Source organism: Hippocampus comes, unplaced genomic scaffold, assembly GCF_001891065.2.
Source record: "Hippocampus comes isolate QL1 unplaced genomic scaffold, H_comes_QL1_v1.1 scaffold270, whole genome shotgun sequence".
NCBI classification, from domain to species: Eukaryota; Metazoa; Chordata; class Actinopteri; order Syngnathiformes; family Syngnathidae; genus Hippocampus; species Hippocampus comes.
In genome coordinates, this window is record NW_017805631.1 from 945,104 (window position 1) to 967,118 (window position 22,015).

At 43.0% G+C, this 22,015-nt stretch overlaps 1 protein-coding gene across 2 annotated transcripts in view; it reads left to right on the forward strand.

Moving 5' to 3' along the window:
- The first annotated feature begins 13,090 nt into the window (after nt 1–13,090).
- LOC109522841 (protocadherin-10-like) overlaps nt 13,091–22,015 on the forward strand; it is a 19,271-nt gene continuing 10,346 nt past the window's right edge. The window contains exons 1-3 of one of the 2 annotated variants that reach the window (XM_019881657.1): nt 13,096–16,437; nt 17,078–17,136; nt 17,366–17,472. In XM_019881657.1, the coding sequence (XP_019737216.1) occupies nt 13,924–16,437; nt 17,078–17,136; nt 17,366–17,472 (2,680 nt within the window). In that variant the 5' untranslated portion in view covers nt 13,096–13,923. Of the gene's footprint in view, nt 16,438–17,077; nt 17,137–17,365; nt 17,473–22,015 lie in introns of those variants that run through there. The other variant, XM_019881658.1, reaches the window with a different exon arrangement.

Sequence of the window (22,015 nt, forward strand, 5' to 3'; positions counted from 1 at the left end):
ATATATATATATATATATACATTTTTTTTTTTGGTTATTATTCTCATTCAAGTTTTGTTTCATGTATGATTCATCGATGGCACTGGCAAAGAATGGAAATCTGGAGTGCCGGGAAATGATTTTAAAACAGTGCACGTGAGCTACAGTCGTTAACACGCTGCAAAAGTGCCTACCTTGCCTTTGCGTCAAGTCTCTACCATAGTAGGCAGTAATTTGCTTTTCACAAACTTTATTTTTCGTTTTCGTTCATCTTAGGGGCTGTTGTGGCTGTTGCTCATCAGGGCATGCGTGTGTAAGTGCGTGCCTAAGTGCGTGCTTATGCGCACATGTGCAGTAACATGTCGATCGCAGGTGGTTGGTTGATCGAAAAGTAGATCTTTGGTCAAAAAAGGTTGGGCACCCCAGATTTAGAGTGTTCCATGAACCTGCCATGCATATTTTTGGAATGTGGGAGGGAACCAGAGTACCTGGGGAAAGCCCACATAGGCAAGGGGAGAACATGCAAACTCCACACGGGAAGGCTGAAGCCGGAATCCAACCCTGCACCTCTACACTGTGAGGCCGACACGCTAACCAGTAGACCACCGGGCCGCCCCCGGTCGATACATTACACCATAATTGAGACGGCTTGTTAGAGGAGGCTTTGCAATAATGTTCCAGGATCAAATTGTCAACATTATAAAGCATTATGGGCCTTGAGGGGGTCTGATTTGGTTTCCTCAGTATTGCGTCTCTCTTGTTTGTAGATCAGTTGGCTTCATCCAGGCTAATCATCAACTCTCATTGGAGCGGTTTGTAGCCAAGTGTGTTGATTTGGGTAACTCTCAGATCAATGGTCATTCAGATAAAGCCTTTGGGACGTCATATAGAGCAGGGGTCCCCAACCTCCGGCCGCGGACCGGTACCGGTCCGCCGGGCATTTGGTACTGGGCCGCACAGAAAGAACTTGCCTTAATTCCGTTTTATTTATTTCGGAAGACGAAAGATGTTTTGTTTTGAAAAACTACCGGATTCTCCGTTACATCCGTCTGTGTTACGCTTGACACACGTCAAGCCACGCTTCTCCTTCACGTGACCGATTACGTCAAAACAAAACGCGGGAGCTCGCAAAATGAGTAAAAAAAAAATTGCTGGAGATCGCAAATGACGGCGGCCTTAAAAGTACGTTCGAGACAACTGGATCAAAGTTATGGCTGAATACTCTGAGATGGCCACAATAGCACTGTTGCTATTTCCGACATCCCACCTGTGTGAGGCGGGGGGTTTCTGCTGCAACGGCGACGAAAACAAAATTACGAAGTAGACTGGACATAAACCACACACTTGAGGTGTCATTGTCTCCTATTACCCCGAGATGGGACCGTCTGGTTGCAGAAAATCAAGCTCGGTGCTGTTGTGAGTCGTCATTTTCATGCACTTTGAATTTGCGTTGTATCGTATTTTGAAGGCATTAAACATTGCCAAAGCAATCGGAGTGTTGCGGCCAGATTAGACGCTCCTTGTGTTTATTATTATATTTCGAAAACGTTACAGTTTTCATGCAGCTCATACCATATTATTGTTGTATTATTTCCGCCACACCTAAATGCCGGTCCCTGAAAATATTGTCTGACATAAACCGGTCCGTGGGGCAAAAAAGGTTGGGGGCCCCTGATATAGAGCTCTGGATGTTGATGTCATGCATCCCACTGTGCACTGCGTCAAATGTAAACAACGCCATTTTGGCAGGGAAGAAAACGTATCGCTGTTGAGGAACCGCAGTATTTTACGATAAAGATAGAGACAGCTGGTGTGCACCAGGTTGCGACAACAAGAGGGGAAAAAAGACAAGGGCAAGCAATCAACAGGCCACCAAAAGCCAAAAGAACAACCAAGGCACCGGCATTCGGAACCACGCCAGGGTCGCCCGCTTCTCCATCCGGCGCGCCAGCTCGACAGCGAGGCCGAGACTTACCTGGCTGTCCTGCCGTGGAGCCCGCCTTCTCATCGGTTTCCCCTCCTCACCCGCCAGCAGAGAAGTAGTCGGGATGCTCTGCGAGCCTGCCGGGGAGGCGCGAGAGTCTACAATCCTTAATGTAAAAAAGCTTAATGTTGGTTAATGTCAGTAAACTACGACCAATCATTATCAAAATTCACATGCACAGCTCAACTCATGCCCACTTCAAACTCAGAAAATATCAAAACAATCGCCAGCATATTTGTAAATTTATAAGCATTTCAACCATTAAGGTTAACATCGCTAAGTGTTAGAAGACTATTTATGTTGACATCTTTATTTAATGCCCACGCCAACCTCTGAAAACGTTACAATGATCGCCCTAGTATTAGGGATTTTAGGGTGTTTTCCTCTTCATAGAGGCGCTCGCTACAAATCTTGTCGCTTCACGAGAGAAATGCGTCATCTATAAAATACAAAACACATGACATGTCTTGCCACATTACACAATGGCACACTGTGAGCAGGACTCTCGCATGCAAACATTGATGTATTCATCCTCGTATATGCCGTGTACCGAATCTTATTTTCAGTCACGTCAAGATTGGCTGTTGTAGAGAAGACTGGCCATAATCAAACAAAATTCACATCGCTGTTTCTTTATATTTTTAATGTCTTAGCGATAAGTGACTCAACATTAGTTTGTCACAACACCAAAATACCTTCTATGATAAAATAAAATCATAATACTGCGATTGCCTGGCAACCGGTTCAGGGTGCCCCCCGCCTACTGCCGGAAGACAGCTGGGATAGGCTCCAGCACCCCCCCACGAACCTTGTGAGGATAAAGCGGATTTGAAAATGGATGGATGGATGGATGGAAAATAATCATAATAAATACTTTTAGAAATATGTGCCTCAAATGGTGGGACATAAGCATCCTGGTGGGCTCTGACTGTACACTATGTGGCAGTGTTGCTATAAAAATACTGTTGAGATGTGCTGTTTAATAGTCTGTTAAAAATAGTATTTGGCTCCATACTTGACTTACTATTTTGTCTCCCGACACCACAGACTTAACCCAGTTAGGGACGATTAAAGGGACAAACGAAAACCCACTTGCGCCCTTGCTCAGTCCGTAACAAAAATGGACCGTCCGTTGCATCCCAGGCATGGAATGCCCATCTCAGGTAACTATGACTGTGACAGTCATTTAATCTTTGTGCGCAATTTCTTAACACCAAATAGCTCAGAGCTCTCCATTCGTGCACCACATTTTATTAGAGAAACTGTCAGTGTCATGGTTATAATAGCTCCACTAACCAAAGCAACAATGTTCTGCTAATAAAATTGGAGTGCTTTCTCTATGAATTAGATTCAAAATAAAAATGTAGCCCACAGAAGGCAGCTCCACCTTCACATTTGCGGACATGCCCAAATGATTATGTTCAGGAGTGAGCAGGTGATCTGATTGGGTCGGTGGGAATAGGGAATAGATCTGGAAGCTAACTCAATTAAAGGAGGACATAAATGTCCTCCCCTCGTGATCTGAAAGAACTAGATCAAGTGAAGCCACCAACAATTGTATCAAAGGACAAATGGAACAAAGAGAGAGCGAAATAAAGAACTCTGCTTGTCAAGATTTATGGAAGAGTAAAGTAAAAGCAGGGAGGAATGCTCAAGCAATATGCACAAAATAATTTCCTCTACAAAAAAAAAAAAATAGCAGATGAAAATGTGCTATGACATAACCTATATATTATTCAGAAGGTGATACCAATTAGTTCTCAGTGCAAAGCTCCACATCCCCTCCAGCACATTTAACATTCTTGCATAGCCGCGTGGATTTGGTACAACTTGTGGATCAGAAAATCCTGTATTTCACTTCTGGGTGATAATGATAACAATAACAATAATGACTATTTAATATTCAAATGTTAATGATTCCGCGTTTCATTTGCCATTTCACCTTGCTCACCAAGCTATAGACACTCCCGTTCTGCTCTTCACCCCACTTCTCGGGGATTTTCTTCTCTCTATAATAATGAAGTAAACCTAAACCTCATCCAGCAAATGAAAATGAAATTTTGTGGCCTGCCCCACAGATGGAGCTTTTCAGCATCCACCCTTCCCCGACTCCCACCCCCTTTTACACATTACAATTCAACAATGACTCATTCCTGAAAGTCAGTCAGGATTATTGCAGTACACCTGTCTGCACAAGTCATATGTGAATGAAACTTACAGCGTATGCCTTTACTTTGCTTTTGTATAACCATAAAAAGATAAAATCAAATAATTATATTCAGAAACAAGTCTGATCATTATTGATACTTAATACTTTCCTATTGTTAGTGCTTCAATATAGGGGAGTAAACTATGTTTCGTTCAGTTTTTTTGTTTTTTTTTTCACTTGTCTATAATTGGAATCATGGTTGGGCATAGGGTGGCCCGGTGATCCAGTGGTTAGCGCGTCGACCTCACATTGCAGAGGTGCCGGGTTCAATTCCAGCTCCGACCTCCCTGTGTGGAGTTTTGGATGTTCTCCCCAGGCCTGCGTGGGTTTTCTCCGGTTACTCCGGTTTCCTCCCACATTCCAAAAATATGCATGGCGGATTGATTGGATACTCAAAATTGTCCCTAGGTGTGAGTGTGAGTGCGGATGGTTGCTCGTCTCTGTGTGCCCTGCGATTGGCTGGCAAGCGGTTCGGGGTGTCCCCACCTACTGCCCGAAGACAGCTGGGATAGGCTCCAGCACCTCCCACAACCCTTGTGAGGATAAAGCGGTTCAGAAATTGGATGGATAGATGGTTGGGCATTCATTTGTTTGTTTCATTCGTATGGTTGAGGCGAGGCAATACTTCTCTCTGTTTTCTCTAATCCTATGCAGACAAACATAGTATACTATAGAGCTATATGCAGAAAACACATTGCATGCGATTATAATTTATTAGTAAGAGTATAACTGAGAAAGCATGTCGGCACCAGTTGACAATTGTTCGCTTTTGGTAAGTACTAATGCTACTGCGTCAAATATTTTGTGGGACGTAAGAGAAACAAAATGGAATAGTAGTTTTAAATTTGACAGCACAGAGGAAACTCTCCAGAGGGAGAGGAATGAAACCTAAAAGTTTGACGTGATGAACTGAACCTGGAGCCAAACAGACACTGAACACTGAAGATGTCATGATCCTGTTCTTGTGTGTCTCCAGCAGGTGGCAGATGAGGGCCTTCCCTTCAGTGTGCACACATGCTGCTCATGATCGTTAGCCATGTTTAAGGACTGACAAGATGGCTGCTGCTTGTCAGATTATTGACCTTGTGGCTGCTTGGGCTCAAGTGTTGTTTTTCTCGACCTCTCGATCTTATCATAGTTGTTCTTGTTCCCTGAGTTCCACGTTTTGTAAGTATAGTCATTGTTTAGTCATTTGATCTTGCTTTTGTTTGGGGGTTTTTTTTCGGGTGAATTGGACTCTTATCATTTCATTTTTCACGGTGTTCCATTGCCTTGCCTTTTGCAAGCACTTCTTTTTTATATTGCTCGTCTTTTCCTGGATCCTTGTGACCTGTGCTTTCTTGATTTTGCGTTTTTGATAATAAACATTTTTATTGTCGCATTTTGTCTGTGTGTGCATTTCTGCGATCCTAAACATTATTCGGTTTGTTTCAAAACTGACAGAAGCTTTATTTGCACAGTAAAAAGTAAGAAATCAAATCTGGGGATAACGGATGGATGGATTGAAGCCTTCCTGACAGTCATACAATTCCAAAAAGAAGTTAATAACCATTAATAGTAAAACTCATAGACTAAGGTCTTAGCTGTCGAATACAAATGATTTTGACGAAATACTGTTAACATAAACTTGGCTTGGAGAAACCTGCATGCGATCTCATAACAAAGCAACCTGTGACTACACGGCGCTGAGAAAGAAACGACGAGCCCAGCAACCTGGCTATCACTTGTTTGAGTGCGCATGCTGAAGTGAAACTGAAACTACTGCATTGGATCTCATAGCTCCCATATCGATCCGATATTGATGATGACTTGGTATCTATATTATCCATATTTGGATAGATCCGCTTCTTTTGAGTCCAACCAAAAGAACTGTCATGCCGATCATTGTCGCTTTAAAGAGGACAAGCCAAGGAAGAACTCTTGTGTATGCCATCTGACAATACCATGCAATGTTTACCTTAGCCTGAGCTTGAGATTTAACGATTTTGTTTGGCTATGAGTAAAGCCAGGTACATTTGTAATGATTTTTCGAATCTTAAAAGATTTTTTTTTTTTAATCTTTGGCAGACACCAAAAATAAAGATTAAAAAAAAATCAGGCATTTAACAGTTTTGGTCATATTGTGTGTGGGGCTCCCAAATAATCTCAACACAGCACTCCACACATGTCGACTCTGCTCCACCACCGGTCAAGAATTCAGTCCTCTGAGGGCGAGCTCTTGCATCATCACATGTGACTTCACAAACGTGGAGACAACTAGGCTCTTCCGGGGTATGCGCCGATGGTTACCGAGGGTTTCCGAACAGGAGAGGCGACCGGAGCCTTGGGAGGTGGCAAGGCCAGCAAAGAAATACTTGCCTTGCAAAATGCTTCTTGCTGTCTCCCACATGTATACCAAATACCTGACATTGGGTAGGCTTCCTTCCTTATGGAGTCCCGAAGGTGACATGGAAGAAAAACAACAAAAACAAAAAAACAATTAATTTCCATTGAAAACTTTGCCTTACCTCGCGAAATGTTCCCTTCTCTTGCAATCATTGTGAGATAACACGACAGGTTTTTTTTTTTGTTTTGTTTTTTTTTTTGCGAGGGATGCACTTTTTTAAAAAAGGGCACGTTCAGTTTGGTGATTATATCCTCAACTTTTTGGGAGAAAACGCAGTTTGTCAGAGACAGAAAGAGTGATAGAGGAGGACTTTGAACAGATACTGAGGCCAAGAAATGACCCTCACGTGACATTACGCGCATGAAACCAGAGCACTCCCATGTTGTTTTTCTTTACATTAAAAAACATCTTGCAATCATTGCGAGGGAACAGAAAGGGTTTTTTTCATTCTATGTCACCTCGGGGCCTCCGTACCTACCACCCAAATTCGGCTGGGAAAGCCTCCAGCACTACTGTGACTTGAGTAAGGGAGGATAAGTGGTTCATAAAATGGATCGATGAACGTCGGGTAGGATATTGGTTTGTTTTATTTATCGGCGCTTCCTCATGTGTCAGTCAGAGAGCTTGGTTGACTGACAATATTCCGTCACGTCACGGTTTGCGCATTCAAGTGGCTCACCAAAGCTTTTTGGTTGTAAATATCCAACACATTCGTTATCTAACATTGGCGGCCCTGACTGGTTTTGGAACCTATTTTCAGGACAAATCCGTCCTTAATGCACCTTACACAATAATCTCGCCAGACATAAGATTGTCGGGTGTTTAACGTCCTTGGACAGGAAGGAGCAAAATTGGGACAAAAACAGACCCATTGTGTTTATGTGTTTAGTGAGTCAACAATTTCATTTGGGAATTTTGAATGACAAAGGATGAACATACATCATAAATAACATTAAAATCTTTGAGTGAGGTGATTTTTATGAAGAAAAAAAAAACAAAAGTTCTTGCACTTATTAGTGGTATGTTGTTGAGCATTTTTTTCCATCTTTGAGATTTTTTTATGCATTGGAAACAAAACTCAAAATCACAGTATTACCCCTTTCCCACTGAAATTAGCGGGTAGTAGTGATGTGTGGCGACACGCAACCAATTGGCATATTGTCCCTTTCCCATTGACCAACAGAAGGCCATTCTGCGCCCCCCCCCCTCCACCGCTTTGTGTCTGGTTATGTCACCACGCTGTGATTGCGTAGATGATGGTGCGACAGATTTCTTGGTGGTAAACATGGAAGCGAGTGTTCTTTCTTTTATCATGCTTTTTACCGTCCTCAAAATGATCGAAAAGCAGCGGAGGATCAACTCTTTGCTACTACTGAGACAACAGCTTAAAGGGCGATCTCCTAGCTTTGTTGTGGGGGCGTGCTATATACGAGGCCGATGGCGTGAGATGTTATGACTCATCACGTACCGCCCTATGTCATCACGTAATTACTGGGAAGTCCCGTGTTAGGCTTTCACACTGCAAGCGGAGGCGATCCGAGGCGATCACAACCCCTCCTCCGATGGCGTGCTGGTGGACACGGATCGGCACGGATCGACACTCCTTTCCCACTCCCCAAAAAAGTGTGTTTACCCGTGATTTTGCGCCAGTTGGAAAGGGGTACAAGTGGTTATTTTATGGCGGCACGATGGTCGACTGGTTAGTGCGCCAGCCTCACAATGAGAGGTGCAGGGTTCGATTCTGGCGCTGGCCTTCCTGTGTGGAGTTTGCATGTTCTCCCCGTGTCTGCGTGGGTTTTCTCTGAGCACTGCAGTTTCCTCTCATATTCCAAAAACATGTATGACAGGCTGATTGAACACTCCAAATTGCTCTAGGTGTCTGTGAGCATGGATGCTTGTTTGTCTCTGTGTGCCCTGCGATTGGCTGGCAACCAGTTCAGGGTGTACCTCGCCGACTACCTGAAGACAGCTGGGATGGGCTCCAACACGTGCCGCGAACCTTGTCAGGATTAAGTGGTTTCAGGTAATGGATGGATGGATGAATGGTTATTTTATTGTTTGCTCTAAACCTTTTTTTTTTAATTGATCTTTTTTTACACGTGTTTGAGCATGAAATATAAAAAGATACCTTTTTATTTGATAGAAAAAACATAAATATGCAAATATTTTGTCCATATTTGAAATGGCATTTTTGTCATACGTTTGCTTAGCAAGTGCACAATCTTATGTGGCTCCCTGGGAGAGCTGATGAAAAATTGAGGCCCTCTCAATCATTTACATTGCCCATTGCCAGAGAGTTCTAATGCGTTCATCAAAACGAATGGCCTGATCAAATGTAACCACAGGATTTCGCAAGCTGGGGTGCACATTTTTCGAAAACGGCCTGAAACAGGTGGCAACTTTATGAGCCAAGCTGTCAAGTGGGACAATTAACTGTATGACTCACTTTTTTTGTCTACATGAAGGGAAAATTGAAGAAACTCTCAGTTTGCCTCTCCATCATCTCTATCAAACGTGGTGTCAATTCCCAGTTCCTCACCATGTCCTTCCTTTCGCTCATCTCTTTCTGTTGCTGGAGGCTTCTCATGTTGGCTTTCAATTGTACGTCTGTGCAGCTGACTGAAAGACGACAGCACTCAAGCGATGGTGCCAGGAAATCTGAATTTTTGGCATGATGTATTTTGGCAGCACTTTTAAATGCGGCTATTGTTATTGTTGCAAATAAGTCATAGTGTTTTTATGATGATTAAAAATGAAAGCACCTGTATTTAGCGTGCCTCATGTTGACTGTGAAATTGGATTAGGAGCAATGCTTCCTGAGCAATTTGGAATAAGGTGACACGACGCAAGTCGTTGACGAAATGATGCAACATTCCACTGGATTTTCAATGTGTACTTATTTCTTATATGGTGACACATGAATCAAAACGGATGACCATGGAAATGGCAACAGAAGCTCAACTCAAATTGCTAACATTTTGTATTGTTGGCGGTGACTGATGCGAAGAAGTGAATACTGAAAAATTGGAAAAGTGTTGATCAACCCCCCCATGACACCTTTTTGGAATATTTTGACCCATCTTGGCGTATGGAATTTCCGGGTTTCTTTTCAACCTTTAAAAATGATATATGTTTTTTATTTTGTTTTTCATTTCGGGGCACTGCCAACCCCGTTTTTCAAGGAAAGCACGTCATCCCTGCTTGTTCAAGAATTTTTAGATTTCTTTTTATTAAATCTTACTTGATAACATTTACCTAATTTTGCATCCACGCTTGTACTGCTTTTTTTCCTCTTATGTGCCAACTGGCAGCGTCTCCATGAGAGGTAATCTTCAATTACCTCAAGTGTGGGACACAGGATGAGACACCACTCGTATATTAATTGATAGTGTGTGCTTGTTACAGCTAATAGGAGGGAGAGACACTGCTTCGGGTTAGATGATGCACTCTGCTCCCAGTAGCCTCATAATACTTTATGATTACATGTTCCTTCTCTCGTTCCAGTTATTGCATGCTTAACTTACGTTCGGACACACTTAATGTGACTCTTCAGTTTGTTTGTTATAATGTGAACATTTTTTTTCACCATTGGGCCCTAAAAAGACCCACAATTCTAGTAGAGACATTGCAATGGTAAACAGTTTTTTTACTACATTTTTTTAATGAGAGATGCAACTAATTTTTTCACGATTAGTTGTTTTTTTTGGGGGGAGGGGGTTGTTGTTTGTTTTTTGCGCCGACCCCAAATCTCTAGCACATATTTTTATAATCCACCCATGTTCTAATCCTTTTATCCTCACGAGGGTCGCGGGGCATGCTGGAGCCTATCCTAGCTGTCTTCGGGCAGTTGGCGGGGTACACCCTGAACAGCCAATCGCAGGGCACACAGAGACGAACAACCATTCACGCTCACGTTATATTTGATAATAATTATAATAATTATTATTTGAATAATACTGTAAAATATTTAGTATAAAATCTAGTATTAACACTGGCATGACCCAGAGGTTTAGGAGCTCTCTAATGTTGCCAATTGTGTCCCTTTATGGGATGTTAGTCCAAACACCTTTGATTGTCTGTTTGCCCTTGCACTCTGTCCCACAGGGGGACAGTCTTGGGGGTGATCCCAGGATGTGATCCCAGGATGTCCCCAAAAGGACAAAATAAGAATAAAGGGTTAGGTTCAGCAGCAGTTTTTTTTTCTTTTTCTGAAATGTCAAATTACAACGCATGGTAAAATTCATTAACCCGTTCAGGGTGTCCTTCGCCTACTGCCCGAAGACAGCTGGGATAGGCTCCAGCATGCCCGTGACCCTTGTGAGGATAAGCGGATTAGAAAATGGATGGATGGTAAAATTCATTTTGTGCAAGCTTTTAAAGGTCAAACTTGAATTTCAAAATCTGATGTGCAGGAAGAGTCAAAACATTTTTAAATCAATGCCAAAAATGTGTTTAGAGCCACATAAAGCCATCTCTGATTAAAAAAAAATAAATCGGTTTAACAGTCTTATTAACCATAGTTTGTGCCAACAAATATTGTTTCAGAACAAGCACTCAGCAAGGTTACACCCCCTCACCCCCCTCGCCCCCTTCTTCCGCAAGCTTGCCTAAACAGTGACGACTGACTGCACTACTGACCTGATGGGACTTGATATAGAAAATGTATTTTCAATGTTTCTCCTCCAGTGGGCTGTCCTATGCGGTTCTGGTCGTCTGCAGAGTCAGACAGTGTGAATCATACACATGTGATTGTCGGGGTGTACGTTTTATACACTGCAGCCTCACAGACGTGGACGTGTGGACACTGTGGACACCAGTATTGTACACCAGAGCGAAATGGCGAAATTATTCTCCCTTCCGCCGTGGTTGTTTTACATGGTGTAGTGTGTTTGAACTACAGTAGGGGGAGCACTTGGTCTGGCTTGAGTCTGATATACAAAGTACGCGAGCTGGCAGTTTATAGCTTCCGATGGTACTGTAAGGGTATTTTAAAAAGCTGTGTTTTGTCAAAGATAGATAGATAGATAGACAGACAGACAGACAGACAGACAGACAGACAGACAGATAGATAGATAGATAGATAGATAGATAGATAGATAGATAGATAGATAGGAAAGTGCTCTTCCACCATAAACCGTTTCTCTGTACAGTACTATACTTCGAACCAAACACAAAGCCTCAGGGAGCAGAGCCTTCTCCGTTGCCCCACCTACCCTCTGAAACTCTCTTCCACAACAGACAAGTGCACTGAGTGCCCCATCATTTCAAGCGCTCCTCAAAACGCACCTGTTCCGCTCTCCTTTCATCACCAAGCCATTGTTTCACTCTCCTACTTTTTTATTCCTGTATCGAATTTCACATTTTATTTCTGAATGTTTTACTCACTTTTTTCGGTTACCTTTTTTCCCCCACAGTGTTTTAATCTCTTATGTGTCTCTGAGAGCATTTTAAAAGTGTTCTACCAAAATTATATTATTATTATTGTTATTATTATTATTATTATTGCAAGAGATAATACATTTTGGAATGCTTCAAGATCAAAAGTCATTGTATCTTTGTTCATGTCCATTGCATTTGGGACGGTAACATTGATTTTGTTTATCTATGTGTTCCATCATTCCAGTGGTCATGGTGCAATATGATGAAATCTAGTTTCAGTATCAGCTGCTGGAAGGGGTGTTTGCAACAAAGATATTTCAGGGCCAAGTGTTGCACATTTCGAAATGAATAGCTGTCTGCTTGCTTCTGACACACAGTGAGCAGTATTATCTTTGTCAAAGAGTTCATCTGACAGAAAACGAAGACAGTTATTTCGTACTACATGCAGTACATCGCCAATCAGTCCCCTGTACTTCTGTCCATTGACAGATATATTTGGCTCGAAAGAGGGCTTTAATGGGGGCAATATTTTTTTTTCCCCCCAGAATTTGATTATGACAATGTGTTGCGCTTCTACCACATCCTGCCATAGGTTTGACATGGATGGATTGCCTCATCAGATTCAATGACATTCTAAATCATTAGATGGTCCAAAGTATTATTATGATTATTATTATGACTATTATTATTATTATTTGGGCGGCCTGTGATCCAGTGGTTAGCACGTCAACCTCACAGTGCAGAGATCATAGGTTCGATCCCGGCTGCGGCCTCCCTTGTGTGGAGTTTGCATGTTCTCCCCGGGTCTGCGTGGGTTTTCTCCAGGTACTCTGGTTTCCTTCCACATTCCAAAAACATGCATGGCAGGCTGATTGAACACTCTAAATCAGGGGACTCAAACTCCGGTCCTGGAGGGCCGCTGTCCTGCATGTTTTCCAAGTCTCCCTGTTGCAACACACTCTCTGTGTGCCCTGCGATTGGCTGTCAACCGGTTCAGGGTGTCCCCTGCCAACTGCCCGAAGACAGCTGGGATAGGCTCCAGCACCCCCACCCCTCCCCACGACCATGGTGAGGATAAAGCGGATTGGAAAATGGATGGATGGATGCATTACTATTATTATCATCACCATCGTAATCATCATTATTGTTACTGCATAAAATGTCCAAGACAGATGTTAAAAAATGTTGTCAAATAGTTGACGTCGTTCTGGACCATATCCTTGACTTTTGGGCAATTCTTTTATTCTTCGCGGATTTGAAGGCGCGCCACAGTTGGATGTAGTTACATGGAGGAGAAGGAAGAGGGCGGGGCTATCGTGGGAGATTAATACAAGGCAACAAATCAGGAGAGTTCTCTGGGTGATTTACAACCGCAGCGGCCAGGGGGGAGGTGCGATGGGTGCGTGCGTGTTTGCTTGTGCGTCAAGGGTGGGAGCGAATAGTTGAGTGAACAGCAGGACAGAGCGGATAGGAAAGAGAAGGCATTGAGGGAGGAGAGTGCCAAGAAGAAACATGGAGCCAAAATACTAAGAGGACAAATTAGCGACACATCATCCGTGCATCGCGCCGTTGAGGGAAATAACTCACTTTTACTGCTCTTCAGTGGATTATGATAATATATATATATATTTTTTTTAAACCCAGCCAATTTTCTGCCATCGCTCATCCACCACTGCGTGTTACTGGAATGCGCACTGTAATCGTTCCAGGACGCATTTGAAAAGCAACTAGGAAATATGAACTGCGTTCTATTTATTTATATATTTTTAGTTAACGTGTCCCAATTTTAAAAGACATTACTGGGAAGTGGAAAGATTTATCCGGGTGCCTTACACATTTCTAGAAAGTGTTGTAGATTTTAGACACCCTTTCCGCTTGACTGGACCGTGTAATGGAAAGTAACATTTTATCCACCTAAAGAGGCTACTAAGCTTTGCTGTATTTTCCTCAAGTGCACTTTTTTTGTTTGTTATTATTATTACGGCGATGATTGTGCTTTTGATTGCCCTGTGCATCGCGGATGGGGTGCTCGCCCAAATCCGCTACTCGGTGCCGGAGGAGGCGGACCATGGCACCTTGGTGGGAAATATCGCCGAGGATTTGGGATTGGACCTTACCAAACTGTCATCACGCCGTTTCCAAGTTGTGCCCAGCTCTCGGACACCTTACTTGGAAGTAAACGTAGAGAACGGCGTCCTGTTTGTAAACGAGAAAATAGACCGGGAGCGGATATGCAAGCAGAGCACGAGCTGTCAGCTCAACATGGAAGTGTTTCTGGAGAACCCTTTGGAGCTTTTTCGAGTTGAGATAGAGGTGGTGGACATTAACGACAACCCACCCAGCTTCCCCGAAACGGACATAACGGTGGAAATCTCCGAAAGCGCAACTCCCGGTACGCGCTTCCCGCTGGAGAGCGCGTTCGATCAGGATGTGGGCACCAATTCTTTACGCACGTACGATATCACCTCGAACAACTACTTTTACCTGGACGTGCAGACCCAAACAGACGGCAACAAATTCGCCGAGCTGGTGCTGGAGAAGCCGCTGGACAGAGAGCAGCAGGCGGCTCACAGGTACGTGCTGACCGCGGTGGACGGCGGCCAGCCTCCCCGAACCGGCACCGCGCTGCTGGTGGTCAAAGTGCTGGACTCGAACGACAATGTGCCTGTATTTGAGCAGCCCGTTTACGCAGTAACTCTCTCGGAGAACGCGCCCGCGGGTACGCTCGTCATCCAATTGAACGCCACTGACATGGACGAGGGACTCAACGGCGAGATTGCCTATTCTTTTAGTAACCACATCTCCAGCCGCGTAAAAGACATTTTCAGCATAGACCAGCGAGCAGGTCGCATCGAAGTGCGCGGGGAAGTGGATTTTGAGGAGAGCAGCCTGTATCAGATTTTTGTCCAAGCCAAGGATATGGGGCCGAACGCTGTACCGGCGCATTGCAAGGTCCTCGTCACCGTCACGGACGTGAATGACAACGCACCCGAGATCACCTTCAGCACTGTTACGGAGTCGGTGAGTGAAAAGGCGGCCCCCGGCACCGTCATCGCTCTGCTGAGTGTGACAGACTTGGACGCTGAAGAGAATGGACAAATTAACGTGGAAATTCTTGGCGAGGTCCCCTTCAAATTGAAGTCATCATTTCGGAATTATTTCACCATTGTGACTGATGGGTCGTTGGACAGGGAGAAGGCAGACTCCTATTCAGTGACTGTGGTTGCAAGGGATAAAGGCTCTCCTTCTCTTGCCACCAGCAAGTCCATTCGTGTCCAAGTGTCAGATGAGAATGACAATGCCCCCACATTCACGCAAGCCATATATGATGTATACGTGACGGAAAATAATGTGCCAGGGGCGTATATACATGCAGTGACTGCTCTGGATCCTGACGTCGGGCAGAATGCGCTCATCAGCTATTCCATATTAGAGTGTGAGATCCAGGCCATGTCAGTCAAAACCTACGTGTCAATAAATGAGGAGACAGGGTACTTATATGCACTGAGGTCCTTTGACTATGAACAACTGAAGGATTTCACATTTGTTGTCCAGGCAAAAGACGCCGGCACTACAGAGCTCTCCGCGAATGCCACCGTTAAAGTTATCATTGTGGACCAGAATGACAATGCCCCCCTCGTCTTAGCCCCCATGGGGAAGAACGGCACAGCGAAGGAGCCTCTACCCCGCTCGGCTGAGCCTGGCTACTTGGTGACGCGCATTGTGGCGATGGATGCAGACGACGGAGAGAATGCCAGGCTTTCGTACAGCATCCAGAGGGGCAATGAGAATGGAATGTTCAGGATGGATTGGAGGACAGGTGAACTCCGGACAGCGAGGCGGGTGTCAGCTAAACGAGACCCTCATCAGTCGTACGACTTGCTGATTGAGGTGAGAGACCACGGTCAGCCTCCGCTGTCCTCCAGCGCCAGCGTACTCGTGGTGTTGGTGGACAGTGTGGCCGAGGGCCGCGGCCCCGCAGACAGAGGAGGTACTGCCAAAGCCAAAGAAAGTAGCCTGGACCTCACAGTCATCCTCATCATCGCCTTAGGCTCCGTCTCCTTTATATTCCTCCTGGTCATGATTGTGCTGGCCGTGCGTTGCCAAAAGGAAAAAAAGCTCAACATTTACACCTGCCTGACCAGCGACTGCTGCCTGGGCTGCAGCTCCTGTTGCTCACGACAAGGCCGAGCCCATAAAAAAAAGCTGAGCAAGTCTGATATCATGTTAGTGCAAAGTGCTGTGAATGTCACTGGGGCAGGCACAGCTCAAGTCCCTGTGGAGGAATCAGGGAGCTTTGGGTCGCACCATCCAAATCAGAACTATTGTTATCAGGTATGTCTGACTCCTGAGTCTGCCAAAACCGACCTCATGTTCCTAAAGCCGTGTAGTCCGTCTAGGAGCACAGACAGCGACCACAACCCATGTGGAGCCATAGTGACAGGGTATGCAGACCAGCAGCCTGACATCATATCGAATGGCAGTCTATTATCAAATGAGGTAAGAAACCCTCTCGTGGCCTTGGCGTGTTGCTCTCCTTCCCTCGCGAGACCCACAGCATGTTTACTGTAAAGCCTGATCCATTAATAGGATGTCCCCCTTCGAGCCTGTCTGCCTGACTTCATCTTACCCGTTCCCCATCATATTATGTCCCCTACGTTAAGCGCTTTCCTTCTATTCAGCCTCATGCAGCTGCTCTGCGGTGTCAATGCATTCGTTGTCGTGTCGACTCAAAAATGTTCAAAATGATTTTCGTTCAAGCATTATACATGGTGTGTTCATGCTATTGGGAAAATGTAACTAAAAGGAGCACGGATGACACATTTCGATGTGTTTAACTATACACGCTCACTCGGACATTTTCCATCATGTATTCCAGTCACGGTGAAGATTGACTTACACTGGCTCAACACATGTCTTAGCATTTTTGTATGCTGCTTTATCCTGGCAAAAGGAGGAAAAACTCTTTCGTCGCGTCACACAACCACACTTTCCTCATTAGAGATGATTTACGTATATCGTGGATGCATGTAGTTCGTAGCATGAGCTCACCGTGTTGCTTTTATGTCTTTTTTTCCCCCATTGCTTTTCAGTTAATGCTATTTTGGAAGGATACACATAATCTTTACCTTTTTTTCAGAACAAACACCAGCGAGCAGAGCTAAGCTATATGGTGGACAGGCCAAGACGTGTAAATAGGTAAATATGGAGGAAAACATCCTGTTTGTAGCCCTTTTTATGTTGTTCACTGTATGACATGCAGCTTTAATGAACCACTTATCTACGCTCTTCCATCGCTGATAACTCTGATTACTGCAGTGGCACTCTGCATGATGAGATGGGATCAGATAGATTGTCCCTGTGCTGTTTAGATACATTATGTTAATGGGAAAACCACAAAGTGAATTAACCCTCTGTCTGTTTCCAGCTCGGCATTCCAAGAGGCAGATCTGGTCAGCTCTAAAGACAGCGGCCATGGAGACAGCGAGCAGGGAGATAGTGACCACGATGCCATGAATCGAGGCCTTTCCTCTGGTAGGAAAAGATTTACTCTTCTCTGGTTTTGTTTGGGACAAAGATTCACCGACATCTTTTGTAAAACAGAGATTTCGCTGCTTTCTCATGGACCGCAGTTGACATTTTATTGATGAGCATGTGGCTTCTATTCATAGCGGGTCCAGGGGCATATTCTGTTCGAAGCCGGTTGTTATCAGAGAGAAAGGCGGTAATCGAGGCCACCATCATGTGGCACTTCTCAGTCCATCCAACAATCCTTTTTTGTTTGAAGGGTTCCCCGCATTTAGACATTTGCAATTGCTGCAGTGGCTCATGATTTGTTTTTTGTTTTTTTTGTTTTTTTTACATTCTCAACGAAAAAAAAACAAGGAGAACATTGAAAATAGTGGAGCTTGATTACACACATGTAACTTAGGACATCCTTTGCATGTTCACGATCAACGTGGGAAATGGAATGCAATGTCAGGTGGTTATGAATTATTCGTATTTGTTCTTTTTTTTTCACCATTCTGCAAATAAATGTTTATGGCGAGGTGAGTGAAAGGGGCAAAGAAGAGCACAATTCATTTTGGTGCTCATTAACATAATGAAGCACGTGAAGGATTTTTTTTCCCCCCTTAGATGGGGCGCTTAAAAGAAAGATTTTGATCGATTTCTCAGTGAATGACACATACTGTGCATTCTAATGACAACATTCAAACATTTGGCATATAAGACACGGCAGTATTTTTTCCAATCCAGTTAAAGTTGGTTTTTTTTTAGGTCGGCGCCACCATTTTTTAATCTTTATTTTATTTTATTTTTTTCCCCCTGAAGGCATGTTGACTTAATGTTGGTGTTTGTAAATACGCAGCAAAGTTAATGATGAGCCTGCTCCCTGTGAGCTCAATCATTTGGTGCTGGAGACTACTCCACTGGATGTGACGTGCCTTTTAATGAGGCTGCGTCAAATGCACCGAGTAGTGAGCCCTTGCAAACAAATCAGTTGCTTCAGTCGTTCATTAAGTTAGTAATGTGGTCATGGTAGCTTTACCCTCCAAATGCACTCAGTGGGTTGTTTCTACAAATACACTCTGACACAGTGGCTGTGTTTTTTTTTTTTTATGTTTCTAAAGGAAACCATTTGGGCTTCGTTTTTGGGTTCGCTTATGAATATTGCTACTGTGACAATTAAATTCCTTTTCATGGGATGAATAAAATATCTATCTTGCTGTCTAGCTAGCCAGCTAGGTAGCCATCCATCTGTCCATCCATCCATCCATCCATCCATCCATCCATCCATCCATCCATCCATCCATCCAATTTTCCATCCATCCATCCATCCAATTTGCACAAAAGGCCGAACAGAGTCATGAATGATGTTGGAATTCTTTATTCGGCGCTAGGCTTTCTTTGATTGTACGCCCCATGCGGATGGAGGCTCTCACCATTTCTGGAATGCTCCATGTCATTGCTGTGCCAAAGTGCAGCTTTCTTGCCGCTTACACCATCAGCCCGGGATGCCAAAAATGCTTTACATACACTTCAGTGTCAGAAAGCGCTGCCAAGACTGCGTTAGCTATCAGTTCACAGATCAGACTCTCTCTCTCTCTCTCTCTCTCTCTCTCTCTCTCTTTCTGTGCATTTTAAACCAATGCCATTTATGTTTAATTTAAGCCGCAGCAGCTGCTGCTTGTATCTGGACGTGTCCTGTCTTAGCATTTTGAATACCAGCACCTTCTGTTGTACAAATAATGAGCTCACCACTACATATTTGTAAACATGTCCATCAGAACAAGAACAGGAATTAATAGACTACGTTTGGCAGTCTCTTGCAAATCAGTCAATCTCTGATCAAACATGATGAGTCTAAACTGAGAATCTCTTCACTCTCTGCTAGTTTTGATACTATCAAAAAGTCCTCAGTTGAAGAATAATTTGGTCTTTCTTTCAGCTGTAAACATTACGTGCCTAATATGAAATGATTAGTCTTTCATTATCAAAATAAGTACCAACCAGTCATCACACAAAAGCCACATATTTTATTCGATGTTTTTAATGTAATCATTTATTAAAAATAGTTGTACAAAAGTCTCAGTATGTTATTGTGAATGTGAAAAGCAGAAGCCAGAATAATTCGCAACATCTTTGACTCAGTGCGGCCATCATGTGCTGCACTGAGTCTTTGATAAATGTCGATGTGCGCCGTTACAATTTGCACATTTTCCGTGCATCTCCAAGGAACATTTGGGCTGCATTTCAGCGTTAAGCATTACCTTTTTCCACAACACTTTGGTCAGAATGTCTTTTACCCATGTTTATCATATGCACCCGACTACTCCACGAGCTACAACGTAGACATTGTTGGTGTGGGAAATTCGATACTATTACTTTGTTGCTGAATTATCAATCGATTTAGTGACTTTGAACATATTTTTACTGTACTATAAATCTCTGTTTGATTATGAAAATTGATAGCCCTGCAGTTTCTCTTAATTAAAAAAAAAAAAAAGCCCACACCATGTTTTCTTTAATATCTTGTTCATTTTAACATGTCGTGCCACTAAAGTGGATCAAGTGAATAAGTGAGACATGAGAAAATATGGAATGCAATGCTATTGCGATTTATATAAGAACTTTGAATAATTTTGGTTATTATCAAGAAAACCTTTGGATAATGCCTCATCTTATCTTAAAGTCCACTATTATGAGCTGTTTTTCGTTTTTATTTTCATTGATAAATCAGTCCACAAAAATGGACCTTTAGTTGTGCCAGACATTTCAAATGAACAGGAAACTGAAGAAACAAGAGTGGGCTCTCAGTTCTTTCCATGGATGCGTGTGTGTGTGTGTGTGTGTGTGTGTGTGTGTGTGTGTGTGTGTGTGTGTGTGTGTGTGTGTGTGTGTGTGTGCGCGTGCGTGCGTGCGTGTGTGTGTAATAATTGCAAAAAATGACATGTTAGTGAAATACATTTTTTGACTCATGTCTTTACTTTTTTCCATTTCTTTTTTTAAAGGTGAACTCAAGCCAAACATTTTCTTGATACTTTTTTTTAGGCTGGGCTGAACCTAAATTGCACAAAACCAATATTAATGCAAATGCTGTGCTTAGACTAGTGGAGGCACATAGAAATTATTACTGTAAACAACATTTTAGATGTTATTCTAATTTGACATTTGTTGTATTAAACAGCAACAGTCACCTACACTTTCTCTATGCACAATTAATTCATTGACTTTTATTTTATCCGACACACACTGAAGGAGTCGCATATAACCCAAGTACACAAAAGATTTGTTTTCATCTGGTGTATATGACAATTTTTCTTAACTGTTTGTGTACGCATAAAAATAAGTCAAGATACTTCTGCGCTTTATATGACATTAGAAACAAACACATGATCTGCCAGTTTGCTGGAGCGAGGCCAAATTACAAACAAATCACAAATGTGTGTACGTACATGATGAAAACTCGATGCAGATATATCAGGAGGTTGAGATGGCTGCTTTGTGCGCTTGAAGTCAGCTTTGCCTACAGCGCTGAACAAATATACTAGCCCACGATGCAGGTCAAAACAATATGTCGAAGCATTTTACCTAAAGTTAGATTGTAACATTAAGTATAATAGTTACTGTTGATCATTCAATGAACAAAATCCAAAGCAATGCAGAAACAATGATTATCGTTTTTAAATTGATGTCAAGATGATAGTAATTTGCTTGCATTCCCGACCTAATAAGAAGCTCTTTTAAGAGGTTGGATGTTTTACTTGAATTGATTTCCGACTTTTCACAGAGGTGCAGTGGAACGTCTCAAATTTGGATAATAAATTTACTTTGAAAATTGTTATTCGTGTTCAAAATAGTAAATGCCGAACCACACAGAAATAGAATAGCTTTGTTTAACCCTTTTAGGGACAGCTGTTACTACATCCTATCATGTTATCAGGTTACAGGTTGTCATTATTGGTGTATGAAAGGGTCAAAGCGCTCTACTAAATGTCTTCTAACCAGACAGCATTATGCAATTGTTACTTGCAACAACTCCTGCTCTTTCTTTTTTTTGTAATTACCATCAAAAATAAAATAAAAATCAGCATGCAAAAAAGCCAGAAGAAACGTATCCATCCATCCATCCATGATCCGAACCGCTTATCCTCATGGGGGTCGCGGGCATGCTGCAGTCTCCTCAAAAAATTGGAATTGTATGTGAATATTTATAATTTGAAGCTGATTTTATCAAATGTGTCCAGCATATGGGTGTGAATAGTACTGACATTGATCTCCTGAGTTAAGGGTCAACGAAGTACGCTGTGCAATTAAAGTTCTCCTTATGAATCATTGGAACCTACAATACCATTGGAGGGGACAATGATGTCCGTCTTTGGAGAGCCAACTTCCAATTTCCAGTCCTGCCATCATACACATCCAGCAACTAGATCGTTAAAGCATATCAACGTTGTCAATGATGAAATTCAATCAAGGCACTTATCTACTTTTTACAACCGCCCAAACTATCCTCCCGAACTTAACTCCCATCCTTCTCTCTCTCTCTGCCTCTCTCTCTCTCTCTCTCTCTCTC